The sequence below is a fragment of the Melospiza melodia genome, chromosome 28 (assembly GCF_035770615.1).
Source record: "Melospiza melodia melodia isolate bMelMel2 chromosome 28, bMelMel2.pri, whole genome shotgun sequence".
In the NCBI taxonomy this organism is placed as follows: Eukaryota; Metazoa; Chordata; class Aves; order Passeriformes; family Passerellidae; genus Melospiza; species Melospiza melodia.
Genome location: NC_086221.1, coordinates 2,408,978 through 2,429,983, shown reverse-complemented (window position 1 = coordinate 2,429,983; position 21,006 = coordinate 2,408,978). Strand labels below are relative to the sequence as shown.

At 49.7% G+C, this 21,006-nt stretch overlaps 1 protein-coding gene across 2 annotated transcripts in view; it reads right to left on the bottom strand.

Moving 5' to 3' along the window:
* The window catches only part of IGFN1 (immunoglobulin like and fibronectin type III domain containing 1), a 39,878-nt gene that overhangs the window by 4,017 nt on the left and 14,855 nt on the right, over positions 1–21,006 (bottom strand). For both annotated transcript variants that reach the window (XM_063177971.1, XM_063177972.1), the window contains exons 7-23: positions 20,524–20,571; positions 19,944–19,989; positions 18,241–18,415; positions 17,575–17,688; positions 16,238–16,409; positions 15,112–15,384; positions 10,600–13,392; positions 9,436–10,239; positions 8,088–8,212; positions 7,511–7,652; positions 6,752–7,048; positions 5,828–6,127; positions 4,836–5,009; positions 4,295–4,423; positions 3,557–3,862; positions 1,702–1,790; positions 425–620 (exon numbers count right to left, since the gene is read on the bottom strand). In XM_063177971.1, coding sequence (XP_063034041.1) covers positions 425–620; positions 1,702–1,790; positions 3,557–3,862; positions 4,295–4,423; positions 4,836–5,009; positions 5,828–6,127; positions 6,752–7,048; positions 7,511–7,652; positions 8,088–8,212; positions 9,436–10,239; positions 10,600–13,392; positions 15,112–15,384; positions 16,238–16,409; positions 17,575–17,688; positions 18,241–18,415; positions 19,944–19,989; positions 20,524–20,571 — 6,183 coding nt within the window. The remainder of the gene's footprint in view (positions 1–424; positions 621–1,701; positions 1,791–3,556; positions 3,863–4,294; positions 4,424–4,835; positions 5,010–5,827; positions 6,128–6,751; positions 7,049–7,510; positions 7,653–8,087; positions 8,213–9,435; positions 10,240–10,599; positions 13,393–15,111; positions 15,385–16,237; positions 16,410–17,574; positions 17,689–18,240; positions 18,416–19,943; positions 19,990–20,523; positions 20,572–21,006) is intronic.

The following is a 21,006-nucleotide window of genomic DNA, read 5'->3' as shown; positions in this document are numbered from 1 at the left end:
TGGAATGTAACAGGTGCACCTGTGATTGGTTTCCTGTGCATGTTTGGATTTACTGACCACTCACAGCAGAGCTGTTCTTGCTTTCTGTCTGGACACAGAACTTTGTTATTAATTCCTTTTCTATTCTTAGCTTAGCTAGCTTCTGAGAACTTCCCTTCTATTCTTTCAGTATAGTTATAATGTAGTATATATGTCATAAAATAATAAATCAAGCCTTCTGAACATGAGGTCAACATTCTCGTCTCTCTCTTCACCCTGAGGACCCTTGCAAGCCCTGTAACAGTGGGGGATCAGCCCAGGGCATGCCCAGCTCTCACCCACCAGCAGCCCCAAGTCCTTGTCCAGGGCTGCTCTCAGCCCCTTCACGCCCAGCCTGGACTGGCGGGGAGTTGCCGGTACATTTGCATGGACGGCAGTGAGTTACCTGTAACTTGAACCTGGAAGCTGAAGGTTTCGCTCTTGCCCAGCCCATCCCCGAACTCCACAGTGTAGGTGCCGCTGTCTCCGCGTTCCGCTGCCCGCAGCAGGAGCCGGCTGCTCCCCTCCCCGGTGCTCACGGCAGCGCGGCCGGGCAGGGGCAGCCCGTCCTTCAGCCACGTCACCGCCGGCTCGGGAGATCCCTGCAAACAACAACCACTCACTGCCGCTTCTTTCACCTCCACACCGTGTCCTGTAGCTTTAGTTTCATTATCTGACCCCAAACATGCACCTCCTCAACAGTAATGTTTAGAAAGACAGATCCACGATGGATCTGAGAGCCCTGATCTGTTCTACAGTTTCTTTATGAATTCTTTTTCCTTTTTGTCCTTTAAGGATGTAATTGCAGGAAAGTGTTCTTTTGAACTGTGTCTAACAGGCTATGCCAGATCAAGGACAGATAACTTCAGGAGACAGTATTTTCTGCTTTAAAAAAAAAAAGATCTGTTGGTTTTGGAAAGAAGAAAAACATCCTCTAAATCTTTATTTCCATTATGCCATCTTTGGTCTCTTCTCCCAGAGATTAGGAGAAAGGCCAGCAAATACACACTTCACTACCCTCCTCTGGTATCCCAGACTTTAGAGGATCATGGAATCATTTATGTCTGGAAAAGACCTCCAAGAGGATTGAGTCCAACCCATGCCCCATCCTCACCTTAAAAGCACTTTTACCCTTTTTACACAAAAGATGTTCCTTGGACACCTCCAAGGATGGGGACTCCAAACCTCCCTGGGCAGCTCCTTCCAAACCTGACCACACTTCCCATGAGGAAAAGCCTGTGTTGTTCCAAGCTCACTCCAAAGCACTGAGGTTTCTCTCAGTGCCTGCCAAGTTCTCAAGTGCTGCTGCTTGGTGAGACAAGCCCAGTGAAGGTGCTGCTGGAAATGGTGCCCCAAGGCCTTCTGAGGGAGTCACAGGGAAATCTCTGATTTGGGCAGTCTGACAGAGCAGCAGCAGATGATGATAACATTGATAGGTGGACAGCACTGAGCCTTGTTGCAGAGGTTAAGGAATGACCACAATGTCATAAACACCAATGCCAAGACTGACTGCTTGATTCTGGCCTGTGTTTTCCTCACCCTGAAAGACTACACAGCACAGGCAAGCCAAATTATTTGCCCAGTGACTTGTAAACAAAATTTCATGACATAAAAACAGTGGCTCAATTTTCCTGTCTGCCATAAAACCAGGCAGGGAATTCCTCCAAAGCCCTGAATACCCACCTCAAAGGGAATCTTCACCCGGATGGGATCCCCTGCTTTGATAAGCAGGAAGCTTTTCACTGTGCCATCTATCAGGAACCTGGGAGGGACTGGAAGAGACAAAGATTACTCCCAGAAGGTGGATGTCGGCGCAGTCCCTGGTGACAATTGCAGTGTCCCACCCCCTGGTGCCTCTCCCAGCTGAATGAGGCTGCTGAGAGACTCACAGTGGGAAAAAGCTCCCTGGTTCAGTTCCAGATTGTACACCTCTCAAATTTCATTACTATTTATTTATCACCATGACTAAACAAGGGAAAATGATGTAAAAATACATTCACAACAATCTCTGTATTCATGTGATGTCTCAGTCACAGAGAAATGGGCTCTTTGCCACACTTTATCCCATCACAGGGATCATCTTTTGTGTTTAAATGGTGGCTGGAAAAAGGAAGTTCCAATGGGCACTTATAAAATATATGCAGTACAGAGCACAGAACATCCACAGGAAAGCTGCCAGAGTTTATCTAAAATAGTATTTTTTAGCATTTAAAATATTTTCTTTTCTCTTTTCATCAATATACTACACCAGTAGTATTTATCTAAGCATACCAAATACAGGAATGCTAAATTGCATTTAGTGTTTCCAGTGTAGAACTGAACACCTGCTTTAGATGGATTTATTTGATTTCATTTATTTTATGTTTTTTATTAATAAATGGAGTCTCCAGGCATATGCCAAAGTAGACATTTTCACTTAGGATCCAAGTTAAGGAAGATGAACCCCTCAGAGAATTATCTCTTACATCTGTAATTCTGCAATGTCCCCAAAGAGCAGGGAATAAACAGAGCTGCAGATTGTAAATAAAGATGGAAAAGTGAAAATGGTGAAAACTTTCAAACTAAACAATTAAAAGGTAAAATAAAGTATCCAAAATGTAATTTAATAATGTGATTTAAGAGAACGAAATAAATTTTTTAATTTCAGAAGATTGTCTAAAAGTTGAGTGGAAACTCTATTTTTCCACTGGAAGAGTGCAAGCAGGGCTAAGGCACATCCAGGTTCTGTCTGGTGACTGTGGAGTGGCCCTGCACAGGGGGCAGAATGTAAGTACAAGGAGAAAATGGAGTTCTGAGAGTTGTTTTATCCAAAGGATTCTCTAGATGAGCTGAGCACTGTGCATTGCCTATCTGCTATCAGTTAATACTGACACTGCCTGGCTGAGGTGAGCAGAGAAGCCCGAGGGGAGCGGGAGCAGCGCTGCCCTGGGCGAGGCTGGGCCTGGGGGCGGCTGCTGCCGGTGCGCCACAGCCCGGCCGCTGCTGCCGCTGCTGCTCCGGGACAGGGCCCGGGGACAGTGCCCGGGGAGAGTGCCCCGTTCCGGGGAGAGTGCCCCGTTCCGGGACTGAACCGGGGAGAGTGCCCCGTTCCGGGGACAGAGCCCCGGGGAGAGTGCCCCGTTCCGGGACAGAGCCTCAGGGAGAGTGCCCCGTTCCGGGACAGAACCGGGGAGTGTGCCCGGGGAGAGTGCCCCGTTCCTGGGACAGAACCGGGGAGTGTGCCCGGGGAGACTGCCCCGTTCCGGGGACAGAACCGGGGAGAGTGCTCCGCTCCCGGAGAGAGTGCTCCGTCCCGGGACAGAGCCGGGGAGAGTGCCCCGTTCCGGGGAGAGTGCCCCGCTCCCGGGACAGAGCCCCAGGGAGAGTGCCCCGTTGCCGTGAGAGTGCCCCGCTCCCGGGACAGAGATCTGGGGAGATTTTCCCGCTCCCAGGACAGAGCCATGGAGAGTGCCTCGTTCCCGGGACAGAGCCAGGGAGAGTGCCCCGTTGCCGTGAGAGTGCCCCGCTCCCGGGACAGAGCCGCGGGCCCCGGACTCACCCAGGGCAGCAGCAGCAGCTCCAGCACACGCCTCCAGCTCCGCGGCCTCCCCGGGGCCGCCATCGCCGAGGGCCCGGACGCGCAGGAACAGCTTCTCCCGGGCCTGCAGGCCCTGCACCCGGCACGAGGTGCTCCCGGCAGGGAGGGTGAAGCACTTGGTCCAGCTGAGGCTGTTACAGGGCCTCATCTCCACCTCGTAGCCTTTCACGTCATTCCCGTCTTGTACTTCAGGTTTGTTCCATGTCAGGGTGACACTGGTGCTGTCACTGCTGCTCACTTTAAGGTCCTGCACTTGGCCCGGAGATTCTGGACAGAGAAATTTTATTTAAACAATTTTTCTAGGATTTCTCTTCCCTCTTCAGTCACTGCCTGAGATTCCCAACATTCTTGCAGTGCACTGTATTTCCACCATGCTGTGTTGCCCCACATCCCAGTTTTTCAGAGCTGGATCTGGATCCTTGCTCCTACCAGCCCTGCAGTAACTCCACAACATTCCAAAACACTCCATGGCCCCTCCTGAGTGTTCTCCACACTGCACATTTCCCCCCACTGGGTACTGCCAAATCTTGACTTGGACATCCTACAGGAAATCCTTCCATTCCTTCCTCCAGCTGATTCTCAGCCATGAAACATTCCCCAATTACTGATCCTTGTCTCCACACGCTTTTACAGAGAATTTAAGAACATCTCTCCATGAATACCCTGAAAGCACAGCACAGGGCAGAGCAGGGCACTTACTGGTGGGGTCCCGGGCAAAGGCAGGCTCTGAGGGGTCACTGGGCTCTCCTGTGCCAGCAGCATTGACAGCTGCCACACGGAACTCGTACTGCACACCCTTCTTGAGGCCCGTCACCTTCAGTTTCTTGTCTGTGGAGAGGAGAGAGGAGAGAGGAGAGAGGAGAGAGGAGAGAGGAGAGAGGAGAGAGGAGAGGTGTTGCCTCAGGGAAGCTGTTCCCCGTCAGGAAAGGTGACACAACAAAGCTGTGCCTTACTTCAGGTAGAATTATGGATGGAAAAACTCTCAGGAGCCATAAAAGCTGTCACTGATTCCCCTGCCATTCCCTAGCCAAGTGCATGTGATCTTCTGGGATGTGTTCATTGTATTCTTTTCAAAATCAAACAGCCCTTGAATCACAGAATCATTTAGTTGGTAAAGACCTCCAAGGTCACCCATCACCACCTTGATGTGAAAGGTGTAAGATCCTAAGCAGCTCCTAAACCCAGCTGACATTTTTGCCTTTTCAAATCCCTCGGGCTGTTCCAGGAGTCAGATACCCACCTTTGACAGGCGCGTTGGTGACGGGCAGCCAGGTCACTGTGCCCTTCTTGCGTTTCTGAACAATGTATCCCTTAATTTGGGAAGTGCCGGTTTTACAAGGAGCTTTCCAGGATATGGTGATGGTGTCCTTGCTGGCACTGATGATCTCAGGGCGATCTGGGGCACCAGGGGAGCCTACAAAGAGACGAGGGCTTCATTATTAGCAGGTATGTTTTTATGGCAAGATAAAATGGTGCTGTGTGGAATTTCTTCTTCCAGATTCCCCCAGGTATTCCAATGGATGTGCTTTGAAAACCTGGCTGAGACCTGAAGCTGTGGATCCTGTTCCCCAAACTGGATCCAGCATGGACGCTGTTCCTTAGGTTGGATTTCACAAAAGACCTGCTGTTATCAGGACAATTCCTCTGCCAGTGGGGTTAGTCATTCCTACATATGAACAATCAGCATCATTCTTGCTTACAACAACAAGAACTGGTAACAAAATGGGTTTTTTTTGCCCTCTGCTAAAGTGTCCAAGGTACAGAATCATGGGAATGAGAATGGAGAACGAAGATAATTAGAACTACCTGTTCTAGTATTTAAACTTCTTGAAGGACAAAACCAATATTCAGTTGTTTGGAGACTGGGGGAGTGGAGTGGTCATGCTCTGAAGGGCTGCACATATAAGTTCTTTTGCCTGTGGAATTAAGAAAAGGCTTCATATGTTCCCCTTGCAGCCACGCTGAGAAAAATTTCCTTTGATCTTGACGTGTTTTGCATGAAACTTCCTTTCCAATCCAAAACAGAGCATGACCAAGCAATAATTACATCTCACTCAACATCAGCAGAGCCTACAACAAACTGCTGCTCTTGCTGGGCAACCTCCACAACTTTGTGTGGAGACTGAAGTTGAGATCTGTAGCAACAGCCACAATGCAGTGAGTTTCCTCTGATGTCAGCTTTGATAATGAATTAACCAATTTGAATTGCGAATTATGAGAAGTTCTCCTCACCTTTACCAGCAGCCTTCACTTCCCCTGACTCCAGCGCATCGCTCACTCCCTCGGCATTCATGGCCCTCACCCTGAAGTAGTAGCTCATCTCTTCCTCCACTTTGTTTGTGGTGAAGCTGGTGCAGCTCCTGGGGGTTTCTCCCAGAGTCTCCCAGTCGTTCCTGCCCACCTGCTGCCTCTCCACGAGGTACCTTTGCACTGGTTTGCCCCCGTCGTCCTTTGGGGGCTTCCACTGGATTGTGATGTTGTTGGCGGAGCTTTCGACAATTTTGATGGGTCCTGCTGGAGGCTGTGGCTTGTCTGGAAAGATGAACAGAGACACAGCTGGCTCCAGACCCAGACCTGCTCCTGGGTTTGGAGCGGACACTGTCCCTTGCCCACCAGCTGGGAGACTGTTCTGATGAAATGCAGGCACAGTTGTAGGATGAGGGCTGGGCATGTGAATTGCCTCTTCCAAACTTGACCTCTTCTAACTTTTGATGGAGAAGATGGAAAGCCAGGCCCTTGCTCTCCCTGGGTCAATAGTTCTCATAAGAATTGCACCAGTTCAGCTTGCTAATACAGGCAAACATCATTTCTGGTCTCCCAAAGGAGCCCAGACATTTATGGGAGGGCTGAATTGGACCTTGATATCCTATTTCAGATTTGCATGCTGTGTACAGTCACATCTCCCACAGTGTCTGAACACCCAAAACTCAGCTGCTTAGGCCATGAAAAACCAAACTAGCTTTGTTTTCCCTTGTACTAAAGGGCATGAAGCATGTTCAGCAATCTTTCCTTGTACCCTGATTTTGGGGCAATATACAGTGTCTTGTTCCTTTCTAAATACCCACTCACTCCAAACAAGGTTGCCACCAGTGTCAATGGATTCCCTAAAGCCTAAGCTTTACAGTGAAAGCCACAGTGAAGGTTATAGGCTCTTACCTATCACCATGAGCTTTAGGTTGATCTCCAGGACACCACTGTCGTTCTTGAGCCTGACTTTGTAATCCCCACAGTCCCTCCTGTCGCAGCTGGAGATGGACAGTGTGGTGCAGGTGTCTGTCTTGTCCACACGGACCCTGGAGTCATCGCCCAGCTCCATCCTGTCCTTCAGCCACGCCGCCCTGATGGGCCCCCGACCCTCAAAGGGGATCCGCAGCTTCACCCCCTCCCCGGCCTTGGCCACCGTGGGGACACTGGTCAAGTTCTTGAGGAGAACTTTGTCCACCTGGGGAGGATCTAAGCAGGTGATACAAGGTCATTAAAAAACACAATTCAAGGAGGATAAGGTTCACCTTGGAGAGAAGGGATCCCCTCATGGTGCTGCCAGCAATGCTTAGAAGCTCACACCTCTTGGATCTGAACCTTTAGTTGTACTTTGCTACAGGATAATTATCACAAAATTTTGTGGTATCACACTGTCCTTTCACTGGAGAATATTTCTCCTAGGCAACACACTAAACACAAGAATGAAGAGTCTGCCCTGGTAAAGTGTTTTGTGCACCCCAGAAATATTTGAGTTGCTGGGTCCTTAGTTAAATTTGCAAATGTAAAATGAACCAACCTGTACAAAAAACATTTCCCATTTATCTTGTAATTCTTTATAACAAATTTATCTCAATAACCAATAACATGTCTCTGAGTAAATATATTACATTTAAAGCCCATCTCATGCTGCCTTGGTGGTTTGAGTAGACTCACCTTCAACAAAAATTGAAGCTTCAGTTTTTACATCTCCACCTTCAAACCTGTATTTCCCAGCATGAATATCTTCAACCTTGTTGATGATCAGTTTGTGGACAAGACCTTTCTTTTCAAATACGACTCCATCCATGCTTGTTAACTACAAAGTAAAGGAGCGAGACCCATCCTTTTTAAAAAAAAAGTAAAAAATGCAATCCATACTAAAACTGGACAGACTACAATTTGAAATGCAGTTGAAAAGATTTGGGAATGTCATGCATATTTAATGACAATATTCTGGTATTCTGTTGCCCAGAGAAGCTGTGGCTGCCCCGTCCCTGGAAGCGTCCAAGGCCAGGTTGGACGAGGCTTGGGTCTAGTGGAAGGTATCTCTGCCCAGGGCAGGGGTGGGACTGGATGATCCTTAAGGTCCCTTCCAACCCAAACCATTCTGGGATTCTGGGAACCCTTCCAGGGCCCCACTCCGATGCAGGTGGCTGTCAGGGGGAAGGACGCCTTGACAGCACCCTTAGGAAGTAGAGCCAGAGAGCAGAGCATTGCTACCCAAAGCCAACGCCAAGCTCAGGGAACCCACCTTTAGGCCATCCTTGAACCAGGTTCCTGTCACGTTGTCCCTGCTGACCGTGCAGGACAGCTCAGCCGGGTCCCCCTTCAGCACCCGCACGGTCGCCAGCTGCTTGTTGAGGTAACAGCGCGGGACTGAACAGCACAAAGGAAGGGAAAGAGGCTAAGTCTGTGCTACAGAGAGACACCTAGAGCTGGAAATGCATGTGCATGTGAGATGGAAAGAGCTTTTAAATAAAAAGGTCCTCTGGTCAGGAGAGGCTTTTGTGCCACCTCGCTGTGGGCCAGCTGGATACACCCAGTGCCTTGAGGACCATCCCAACATCAACTGTATCCCAACATCCACCTCATGGGCAATGGATTCACCACAAATCACATTATCCAGCTGTGGATTTGCTAGTTTATGTCTATGCTAATCATCTAGGCTCCCTCTACAGCCAGTGGAAAAAACCAGGCTGCTCCAGGGTGTGAATATACTGCTTCATCCTCCTCTTCCTCTGCACTGACCACACATGGGGCTGTCCAACACATCCCCCTAAACAGCCCCAGGCACACTGTTCTCCACCCTTGTATTCCTCTTTCTCTTCCCCAGTTCTCTCCTTTACCATCACAATCTCCTCTCTAATATATACCCCACTCTTTCCTCCTGAACCCCAGCTTTGATGATTTTACTTCCTTGTTTATATTTATGGTTTAGCAATGATAATTCCTAACTTGTGAACCATCCCATTAGGTCAATATTCCCCTCTGATTATACACCTGAAATTTCTAATGCCTACAATTTTCACACCATCATCTTGTTGGTGGAGCCACAGGTTTTACTCAAATGACTGCAAGCACATTACTCCCCTCTTATTCTATGCAACACCTTACTATTCCTGATGTTACAAGAGAAAAGAGCTCTTTACATTATATAATCCCATATATGCAGGCACAGAATTGTTCCCAGAACTTAGAAAACACAATTCTTTACAGTAGGTGTTTGAAAAATAAAGTGAAAGCTTCAGTTTTGAATCAGAACAGTGTCAAAGAAACATGATGATATTCCTTGAAACTTTATGGGAACTGGTATGTTTGTGAACTGGTCTGTTCCATGATATGTGAAACACAAATGAAGAGATGAGACCTGGTTCAGATCATTTAGACAAAGAAAGTAATTTAGACCTTTAAGGCAGTTTGATCAGAGCACACTGTGTAAGATCAAGCAGCCAATCAGAGGGAGAATTAGGAACAGATCATGGGACAACCAGATTTCTATAGAGTTGTGCTTATCTAAACCATAACATCCAATTTCTTTTCAGGATTAGGGATGTGAGTATCAAAATGCAAAGACCAGAAGTCACCAGTTAAACACGTACCTTTGATATCATCCAGGACACTCCGTCTCTTTTGTTTGCTTTCCGTCTTGTTCAGGGAATCATTTGCTTTAAGATCCATGTCAGGTTCCTGGTTTCTCTGGTTTGCTGAAGGAGGTCCACCGAAAGGACCTGACACCTGGCCATAACTCAGTGGACCTTGACCAAACCCACCTGAGCTACTCCCGTCAACAGATCTGTCATGGGATTTACTCCCTGCCTCTCCAAAGGCAGAGTAAAGGGAGCCCAACTGTGTGAAATCTCCTCCCTCTCCCCTGGCTCCTCCTGGACCTGACAGGGACCCTCTGTCACCAGCTGAACCTTTGTTCCCTGGCCCTCTGACATCACTGGCAGCACCCTTTCCAGTTTCAGCTCTCAAAGATCTGCCAAGATGTGCATCCAGCCCATATTCTCCTCCTGGGCCACCAGCAGCTCCCACACCTCCTTTACCACTGACTGAATCCCATCCATCCCCTCCCGGCCTCCCAGCTCCACCTGCACCAGCTGTGGCTACACCTGACCCTCTGTCCTCGCCATAGGGAGACCCTGCACCCCACAGGGCAGAGCCTTCCCTGGAAAAGCCCCCTCCTCCTGCTCCACCTGCATACCCCGGAGCTCTGCTCAGCGTGGCATCTGTGCCACGGCCCAATCCCATCGCTTCCTCACCTCCAAGAGGAAAATGGGCAGCTCCTGCCACAGCCCCAGCTGGGAGACCATCCTTTCCATAGGGACCCCCAACAGCCCCTGCCCCACCAACACCAGCTCCAACTGGCAGACCATCCTTTCCATAGGGACCCCCAACACTCCCTGCACCACCAGCTACACCAGCACCAGCTCCAACTGGCAGACCATCCTTTCCATAGGGACCCCCAACACTCCCTGCACCACCAGCTACACCAGCACCAGCTCCAACTGGCAGACCATCCTTTCCATAGGGACCCCCAACAGCCCCTGCACCACCAACACCAGCACCTGCTCCAGCTGGGAGACCATCCTTTCCATAGGGACCCCCAACACTCCCTGCCCCACCAGCTACACCAGCACCTGCTCCAGCTGGGAGACCATCCTTTCCATAGGGACCCCCAACAACCCCTGCACCACCACCACCACCACTCCCAATTGGAACACCATCCTTTCCATAGGGAGATCCAACTTCCCCTTCACCACCAGCCCCACCAACACCAGCTCCAACTGGGAGACCATCCTTTCCATAGGGACCCCCAACACCTGCTGCACCACCAACACCAGCACCTGCTCCAATTTGCAGACCATGCTTTCCATAGGGACCTCCAACACCCCCTGCACCACCAGCCCCACCAGCACCTGCTCCAACTGGCAGACCATCCTTTCCATAGGGAGCTTCAATTCCCCTGGCGCTCGCAGAACCAGCCCCACCAACACCTGCTCCAAGTGGCCGACCATCTGGGCCATACAAAGCCTCTCCAGCACCAGCTCCACCAGCTCCAACTGGGAGACCATCCTTCCCATAGAGAGATCCAAATCCTCCTGCACTACCAGCCCCACCAGCACCTGCTCCAGCTGGGAGACCATCCTTTCCATAGTAACCCCCAACTCCCCCTGCACCACTAACACCAACACCTGCTCCAGCTGGGAAACCATCCTTCCCATAGGGAGCTCCAGGTCCCCCTGTACCAACACCACCAACACCTGCTCCAGCTGGGAGACCATGCTTTCCATAGGGACCCCCAACTCCCCCTGCACCACCAGCCCCACCAGCACCTGGTCCAACTGGCAGACCATCCTTTCCATAGGGAGCTCCAATTCCCGTGGCACTTGCAGAATCAGCAGCACCAACACCTGCTCCAAGTGGCCGACCATCTGGGCCATACAAAGCCTCTCCAGCACCAGCTCCACCAGCTCCAACTGGGAGACCATCCTTCCCATAGGGAGATCCAAATCCCCCTGCACCAGCCCCACCAACACCTGCTCCAAGCGGCCGACCATCTGGGCCATACAAAGCCTCTCCAAGTCCTCCTACACCAGCTCCACCAGCTCCAGCTGGGAGACCATCCTTCCCATAGGGACCTCCAACACCCCCTGCACCACCAGCCCCACCAGCACCTGCTCCAACTGGCAGACCATCCTTTCCATATGGAATTCCAAATCCCCCTGCACCAGCACCACCAACACCTGCTCCAAGTGGCCGACCATCTGGGCCATACAAAGCCTCTCCAAGTCCTCCTACACCAGCTCCTCCAGCTCCAACTGGGAGACCATCCTTCCCATAGGGAGATCCAAATCCCCCTGCACCACCACCACTCCCAACTGGGAGACCATCCTTCCCATAGGGAGATCCAAATCCTCCTGCACCAGCACCAGCACCAGCACCAGCACCAGCACCAGCACCAACACCTGCTCCAAGTGGCCGACCATCTGGACCATACAAAGCCTCTCCAAGTCCTCCTACAGCAGCTCCACCAGCTCCAGCTGGGAGACCATCCTTCCCATAGGGAGATCCAAATCCCCCTGCACCAGTACCACCACCAGCAACAACACCTGCTCTAAGTGGCCGACCATCATACAAAGCCTCCCCAAATCCTCCTGCACCACCAACACCTGCTCCATCTGGGAGACCATCCTTCCCATAGGGAGCTCCAATTCCCCCTGCACCAGCACCAGCACCAACACCTGCCCCAAGTGGCTGACCATGTGGACCATACAAAGCCTCTCCAAATCCTCCAGCACCAGCACCACCAGCCCCAGCTGGGAGACCATCCTTCCCATAGAGAGATCCAAGTCCCCCTGCACTACCAGCCCCACCAGCACCTGCTCCAATTGGAAGACCATCTTTCCCATAGGGAGTTCCATGTCCCCCTGCACCAACACCACCAAAACCAGCCCCAGCTGGGAGACCATCCTTTCCATAGGGAGACCCAAATCCCCCTGCACCAACTCCACCAGCACCACCAGCACCTGCTCCCAGTGCCTGACCATCTGGACCATACAAAGCCTCCATTTCTCCTGTGGAATTTCCACCTCTACCAGGTATAGCTCCATCTCCACCTGAAAGGCCTCCTGGCCCATACAATGAGCCAGATCTTCCTGTCTGCCCTAACTGACCACTGGCATGAGGTGTCAGGCCATCCTTGCCATAGGGAGTCCCTGTTTGTCTCTCTCTGTTTATACCTGCTCCATTCATATCACCCACAGTGGCAGGCCCATCCTTGCCATGGTGGGACCACAATCCTCCTGCCATTCCAGCACTTGCAGCATTCCCCACAGCTCCAGTTCCTGGACCAGTCCTGCTGAACAGATCACCCACACTGGCTCCCACTCCAGCTGAATCAGGATCAAGCCCATCTGGCAAAGAACTTCCACCACCCAACCTCCCAGCACCCCCAAAACCAGCTCTGTAACTGGCATCACCTAAATTCCCATCCTTGTCATGCTGAGAGCCCAAACCTTCTCCATCACCCATGTCAATGTCAACAGCACTCAGCAAACCTTCACCTCTGCCATCTACAGAATTCCGTTCACCTGCCCCTCCTCCTGCACCACCAGGACCTGCAGTGCCTGACACAGAGTCCATGCCATGGACAGCCCTTAACCCACTTCTGCCCCCTTTCAGTCCAAAGATGCTGCCATCATTGACTACTGAGTCTCCATCTAGACCTGCTCCAGCAAACTGCCCAGGCCCCATCTCTCCATTCATGTGGGTTTTGCGTAGCCCTTCTTTTCCCAAAAAAATTTGGCTTCCATCTCCAGAATCAAGGGAGTGTGCTTGGCCCCTGCCTTGGCTGCTGCCTTGACCTGTTCTGCGCCAGCCACTTTTCTCCCCAGCAGAGGATGTGGAGAAGGAAGCACGCTCTTCAGCAGCAGCTTGTTCCTGGCGCCGAAGCTTCCTCGCCCTTTCGTTGTCTGCCATTGTTTCTTTCAGCCACTCAGATGTTTCCCTTACAATCTTTTCTTCTTCATCCGGACTCCTCTTTCCTTTGGCATCTGAAGTTGCATTGTTCCATGGCAGCAGATTTACAATACACAGAAAAAGAGGGGAACAAAATAACAGAAAATCAATAGGACATGCACTGCATCAACAACCAAAGAAAATGTGTTAGCACTTTTTGAATTTCATTTTAGGACACACACACACAATACATTTAAATAAATTTAAAATAATTTCAAATCCTGAATTTTTCAATGCCACATTGAGACAATGAAATATTAGTTAAAGACAATTATTTTTAGTTAAAACACGTTGTTTTTTAATGGAAACATGCTCATTATAACAAACAAACAAACCAATCAAAAATAACAGAAAAAGAGACTTCCAGCATGGCAGGTCTGATTTAGAGGGGCTGAGATTTTATGTGGGATTCATTAATTCCATCTGCCTTCACCTTCCAGATATGGAGGAGTTACAGAATATTCCATGCACAGAGGAGCCATCAGTTCCCACCCTGGAACTGGGATTTCACGGCTCTGGAGGCAGCTTGCACATCTGGATAATGGCTGGTATAGGGATGCCCAACATGAGGACTAAAGCTTTCAGATATGTGAATAGCTTTGGATTAATCTGAAATTCAGGCTGTTCTGAGAGCAGGTCACTCACTGCTTTGGTTTCCAGGTCAGATATAATTTATCAGAGCTCACAGCTCACTGAAATCCACAGGAAGTTTCTTTGTTTCAGAAACCTACATTGCTTTGGAGAGGTCTTTGTGAGAGAGACCCCTCCTGCTGCTGCAGGAGGATCCCAAAGGAAACCAGAGTCAAAGGGAACCAAAGGAACCACCCTTCATAAGCAAACAAATATAAACCAGGTGACTGTCAATGTGCCTGCACTGTGTTCCCACCTTCCCAGCTTCCTCTGAGCTCCTTCCAGCACATTTAGCTCTAACTGGGAATGAAAAATATTATCTAACAAGAAGAATGGCATTGATAGTGTAGAACTGAGAGTATCAAAAGCTCCCTGAGCTCCTGCCTGCTGCACTGTGATGCCTGGGACAGCTTCCTCAAAAACATGTGTGGAGATAGGGAGTATTTTTCCAATAACTGATGGAGAATGTGCTACTTCATCATAGCTGTAGAGCAAACAAGCCAATAGGATTTGTCAGGACTAATTAAAAGGGGAAAAGTTGGTCTCATATGAAGAGGAAAGAGGGTCTAACCAGCCATTCATTTTTCCAGACAGGATTTAGAGTCATGGAATCACAAAATGGTTTGGATGGGAAGGGACCTTAAAACTTATCCCATTCCATCTGCTGCCATAGGCAGAGACACCTTACACTGTCTCAGGCTGCTCCAAGCCCCATCCAGCCTGGCCTTGGGCACTGCCAGGGATGGAGCAGCCACAACCTCTCTGGGCACCCTGTACCAGGGCCTTCCCACCCTCTCAGCCAAGAATTCCTTCTCATTATCCCATCTAACCCTGTCCTCAGGCAGTGGGAAGCCATTCCCACTGTCCTGTCCCTCCATCTCTCTGTTCCAAAGTCCCTCTGCAGTTCTCCTGGATCCCCTTTAGGCCCTGGAAAGGGCTCCAGTATCTCCCTGGACTCTCGTCTTCTCCATGCTGAGCACCCCCAGTTTTCTCAGTCATGATTTTGAAATTAGAGGCTCAGCAATTCATTTCCCAGCAGAGCAACATCTCCGTGAGCCATCATGCAGTGAGAAGAATGTTTTGTGCCAGCACAGCACGGGAACACCCCACTGCCAAGCACTCACACTCCACGAGGAGCCAGGCGCTGGAGGAGCCCTGTCCCGCGTCGAGCGTGTACAGGCCGCTGTCCGAGGGCCCCACGTTCCTCACGGTCAGCTTGTGGCTCAGGCCGTCGGGGGTCACAGAGATCTGGTGCTTGTCACTGGCCTGGAGGGGGCGGCTCTTGTGCAGCCACAGGGGCTGGTGGCAGGGCGTGCACAGCACACACTGGAACTCGGCGTCGCCGGCCTCGGCACAGCGCACGTCGGAGAGCGGCTGCCGGAACCGCGCCGGGATGGCTGCAGGGAAACCGAGAGCTATGGCAAGGAAACAGCTCCTGTGCTCCAGGAAAACTGTTACAGCTGAAGCAGGAAACAATGGGAAGTTGTGGTGCCTCTGAGCATTGGGTTACTGAGAAAAAGGAAAAGCTCGGATGTGCTTCTGTGCCCAATTCTGCAGAAAAGCAGATTTTTGTGTTTATTATCTTCTGAGACATTTTTACCTCACAGCATGGATGTGTTGCCAGTCTGTTATAGTAGTAGTAAAATATCTGTATTGTATTTGAATATCTGTATATACGCCTTGCCCTGATAAGCCCCGGATGTTCTAAATGGGCTGCAGCTGTGATGTCCTTAATTGGGTGGCAGCTGTGGCTAGTGAAGATAACTGTGATAAAAGAGGGTGCGCTTGGCCAGTCAGGGAGAGCCTGGAAGGAGCCCTGATGAAGAAGCAGCAACAAGCAGAAGAAGAAGTCTGTGCTGTGAAGAACTGCCCCCCAAGAAATATCACTGAGAAAGTACGGGACTTTAGAAATATGATTGCGACAGTATGGGACTCTAGAAATATGAATACAACAGTCTGTAGTCTTTGATGTGTTCCTGCAGTACAATACTTGGATTGAGTTTGTTGTTATTATTCTGAGCTCACAGAAGCAAACTGTAATGTGGGGTAGTTAAGGCATGTGCTCACTGTCACCCACAGCCACACTGGTACTCGAGGTTAGGCCTGTTCCCTGGGACTGCAGATGCAGCACCTAAAGCATTTAATCACCCTCCTGCTCCTTTTCACCCGTGCCAGACAAGGAGCCCTTACTGGGCCGAAAAAAACTTTTGTCACAGTTGCACACCAAAACCATCAAACCGAATCCCTTACCTTGAGCATCCAGTTCTGTTGAGAAGATAGGGACGTCCTCCACCCTGACCTGGTAGACGCCCGCGTCCTCGGGCTGCACGTCGTGGATGGTGAAGCAGTAGCGCCTGCCCACCCTCCGCAGGCCGTGCTTCCTGTACTCGTCCCCGGTCCCATAGCGGAGCCGCTCGCCGTCCTGCGGGGAGGGCAGGAGGGGAGCAGTGTCCACAGAGGCTCAGACAGTGCCAGGCATCTCAAACACATCAGGACAGGCTAGAGCTACAATCCCCTTGTTGATATAAATGAGTAACCTCACCGTGCCCAGGGCTCTTTGCAGTACACAGGCACTGTCTGGGCAGTGAATCCTGCACTGAGCAGGGCACCAGGCTCTGAAACTCAGCAAAACAGCAGCTCTTGGCTACCCACATAAGGGTCTGAAGCTTAATTAATACACAGTTCTTGCAGCTACAAAGACAAAGCAGTTTCTATTCTAGATTTCAGCATCCTCATAGCTGGATGAGCAGGAGAGTTCATCACTTTCTGTAGCACACTTGGGTTACATTGTCCAAATTGTGGCTCATTGACTTCATGTCATATACTTGATCCAGAAGATTCATAGTTAGTCTGCCCTCCCCCTCAGGGCATTCTGATTTCCCCTGGATTAAAGCCTCTAACCACAATTTGACCAAAAATTATCTTTCAGAAAAACACACCTAGCACTGAGCACCTGCAGATTCCATCTGTGGGACTATGGATCTAGAGAGGGAATGTTTTACATCTCTGAGATCTTCTTCACAGGGGGAGTTATAGTGCAATAACATGCAATAACACACTTGAGAAAATGCATAAAATTAACATGAAACTGCAGAATTTCTGCAGCCTGAAAGACACTGTTGGGGTGATGGTCTTAAACTGAAGGAGGGTCAGGTTAGATATAACAAAGTGGGTGGGGAGGCCCTGGCACAGGATGCCCAGAGCAGCTGTGGCTGCTCCATCCCTGGAAGTGTTGGACAGGGCATGGAGCAACCTGGGCTAGTGGAAGGTGTCCCTTTTGAATGTTTTAAGGTCCCTTGACCTTTAAAAGGTCCCTTCCAACTCATCTATTCTATGAATTTCCTGAAGACCCAAGGATGTCAGTAACTGACTGCATGCTCTGTATTGGATCTTCAAATCCACAGGGACATCCACCACCAAAGGTCACCCCACATCCACACTGCTCCCTAACCAAGCAGGCATCTGCAAAAGACAGACAACCTTAAGGCATTTATTTACTCTCAGCCACTGCCGAGCAGATGAAGCCTTTTCTGTAGAACGCTGGAGGGGGTGCTCTGAGCTGCTGCTGCCCCACTCATCCCCCTCACCTTGAGCAGGTAAACGTTGCTGTTGCTGTTTTTCAGCTCCATCTCCAGGCTGAACGTAGCATTTCCCTCCTTGTTGACTCTGATGTGTTCAAAGTTTTTGAGACTGTGAACTAACTGCAAAGAAATATTGAAGAACCTAGTAAATGGTAAAGCTGCCATGACAAAGGTTCTGAAGCTGTTGAATTAACGTGAAATCTACTTTAAAGAGCTACCTCTAACATTATGTAGCAGAAGTATCTGTAAGTCACAGTTCTGGTACAGTGAGTTGCAGTGTCTGTAAGTTGCCACAGTTTCCTTCTGTGTATAAATTATTTTTATGTGTTGCCTCCTGGTCACTTCCACACTGTCCATCCAGGTCTCTACATGCCCCTGTATGTGAAGGCCAATTTTTACCTTTGGACATATAATTTTTAATTTGGCATCCAAATTCTCATCAGAGACAACTGCATAACCCTGTGGTCAGTATCTCGTAAAATCTGTGAACTGAGCTTCAAAAAATTTATTAGCATTTTCATGTGCATGAGTAATAGAAGTGGAACTTCTTTAAAATATTGTCATAAATCACTGTCATATAACAAAATTTTCATCTCCAAAGCAATTTAGGAAAATATAGCCTGTTTTCAGAAGCTTCAATTTCTTAAAAATGAGTGGTTTCAGTTTATTTACCTTATCTTGTTCACTCTCTGTTTCTTTCCTCATCTCCTGCAGCTTCCTCAGCATCCCACGGAAGTCAGCAATTCCATATTTTATACAGATTTTCTCATAATCTCTCCTATCTGCATTCAGCAGCAGCTGCCACACAGCTTCTTTGTCCAGGGGCTTTGGTTTTGGTGCTGCAGCCCTGAGAACCAGGGGGGAACCATTCAGACATTTTCACAGACAACAAGATGTCCTGTTTTTCTATCCCTAATTCTCTTTCATCTCCATCATTCCTGTAGTTCACTTGGCCCTGTAGGTGCAGGCAGGAAAGACTGGGACTCTTCCAGAGCAGGTTTTTTGCATCTGTACTACAAATTAAATGGTGCCAGAGAACAACTTCCACCCTGCTGAATTATCACCAGAGGGTCTGGCACAGTTTGGCCCAGGCCAGGTAACTGCCTAGCACAGCTCAGGACTCTCACAGAGATCATTATCAGCAGGCTTGGAGCTTCCCACCTGGGGAGGGAAGGTTTGGGAAGGTTTGGGAAGGTTTGGGAAGGGAAGGTTTGGGAAGGGAAGGTTTGGGAAGGTTTGGGAAGGTTTGGGAAGGTAAGGGAAGGTTTGGGAAGGGAAGGTTTGGGAAGGTTTGGGAAGGTTTGGGAAGGTTTGGGAAGGTTTGGGAAGGGAAGGGAAGGGAAGGGAAGGGAAGGGAAGGGAAGGGAAGGGAAGGGAAGGGAAGGGAAGGGAAGGGAAGGTTTGGGAAGGGAAGGGAAGGTTTGGGAAGGGAAGGTTTGGGAAGGGAAGGGAAGGTTTGGGAAGGTTTGGGAAGGTTTGGGAAGGTTTGGGAAGGGAAGGGAAGGGAAGGGAAGGTTTGGGAAGGGAAGGGAAGGTTTGGGAAGGTTTGGGAAGGTTTGGGAAGGTTTGGGAAGGTTTGGGAAGGTTTGGGAAGGGAAGGGAAGGGAAGGTTTGGGAAGGGAAGGGAAGGTTTGGGAAGGGAAGGGAAGGTTTGGGAAGGGAAGGTTTGGGAAGGGAAGGGAAGGGAAGGGAAGGGAAGGGAAGGGAAGGGAAGGGAAGGGAAGGGAAGGGAAGGGAAGGGAAGGGAAGGGAAGGTTTGGGAAGGGAAGGGAAGGTTTGGGAAGGGAAGGGAAGGGAAGGGAAGGGAAGGGAAGGTTTGGGAAGGTTTGGGAAGGGAAGGGAAGGGAAGGGAAGGGAAGGGAAGGGAAGGGAAGGGAAGGGAAGGGAAGGGAAGGGAAGGGAAGGGAAGGGAAGGGAAGGGAAGGGAAGGGAAGGGAAGGGAAGGGAAGGGAAGGGAAGGGAAGGGAAGGGAAGGGAAGGGAAGGGAAGGGAAGGGAAGGGAAGGGAAGGGAAGGGAAGGGAAGGATTGTGCCCTGTGCACCTGGCAGTGCAGCTGGGCTGGCAGCCAGAGCCAGCAGTGCATGAGGAGCTGTCCTTTGGACAGGAAGCCACTCGTGAGCTAAACACAGGGAAGCAGAGAAGCACAGCCTCCCTTCAGAGCCTCGTGGTGCTGAGGAAATACCCCTCCAAATGAGGCTGCAATCTTGTGTTCATCTCAGTCCAGCTGGCAGGGCCAAGCTGCTCTGGCCTGTCTCTCCACTGGGAGTCTCACCACAACTTTGGACACAAGAAGTGTTGCCCCGAAGGTCTCTGGAGCTGTCCCCTAGCACTGGGAAACATCCAGTGGGAGCATGGCACTCACTCCAGAGCCTTACCTCTTCCTCAGCATCTTCCTGGAGTCCTGGAGTGTCTTCTTGAGCTCTGTTACAAGGGTGGGAGAAGCAACAATCACATAGCCAGCACTGTGAAATACATCTCCCCAAAGAAGATAACGCAGAATAGTCACTGACAACAAGTCTTTCTGCTGAGGTCTCAGATTTTTTTTCACATTTTACCAAAAATCTGTCATGAAACTTTGTCAGTTCTCACTGCCATGCTCATCCTTTGAGTGCCAGTGAAGTTCATCTCTCCCTGAAGCTTTTCCCTCTTGAGACCCACTATTTTCAGCCATGTTAAAAATTTTGATCCAGTTGTGTTTAACATCCCCAAATCCCTTTTTCCTTTCCTAATGATTCCACAATCACTAATTAGAACAGCCCAAAACTGTGTCTAAAATCATCACTTTAGCAAAAGGTAAAGAGCAAGCAGACAGAGATGACAGAACATTAGAGGCTCATTAATCCTTCTCTTACTCCAGTCTTTACAAGTTTGGGGTAGCAATAGTGTGGCAGAGAATTTTTCTCTCTGTACCCCACCCCCCCAGTAATATATTACACAAATAGATCTTTAACTTACCATCAGCAGCATGAACAGGAACATATTTTGCCTTCCTCTTAAAGCCAACTGATCATTTATAAAACAGAAGGAAAAAAAGCCACAGGATGAACAAGATTAGATTAACAGCAGTGAACCAATGAGCCATGAAACCACTGTCTGTGTTACCAGTGCAAGAGGGAATCCCAGTTTGGATTTCTTTGTCAATCTGATGTTTGGTCCCTGTAAACTCCATCTGTAAAGGTGATATTTCTATTGCCATTGACTCTGTGCTTGCTGCAGACTCCACACAGAGGAGGAGAGCATTTTTACCCTACCAATTTTATGGTCTAAGCAATGGGAAGAAATATCAATATCTTGTGTTAGAGATGGGAAGCCAGGGTGGAAATGGCAACTGCAGATAGGTGCCTTCTAAACTTCTAACCTTGAAAGGCACAGAGGTGACATGGACACTTCAGATATAATCCATCTTCTGCTCAAGTGGATCCCAAGAAAATCAGCTAA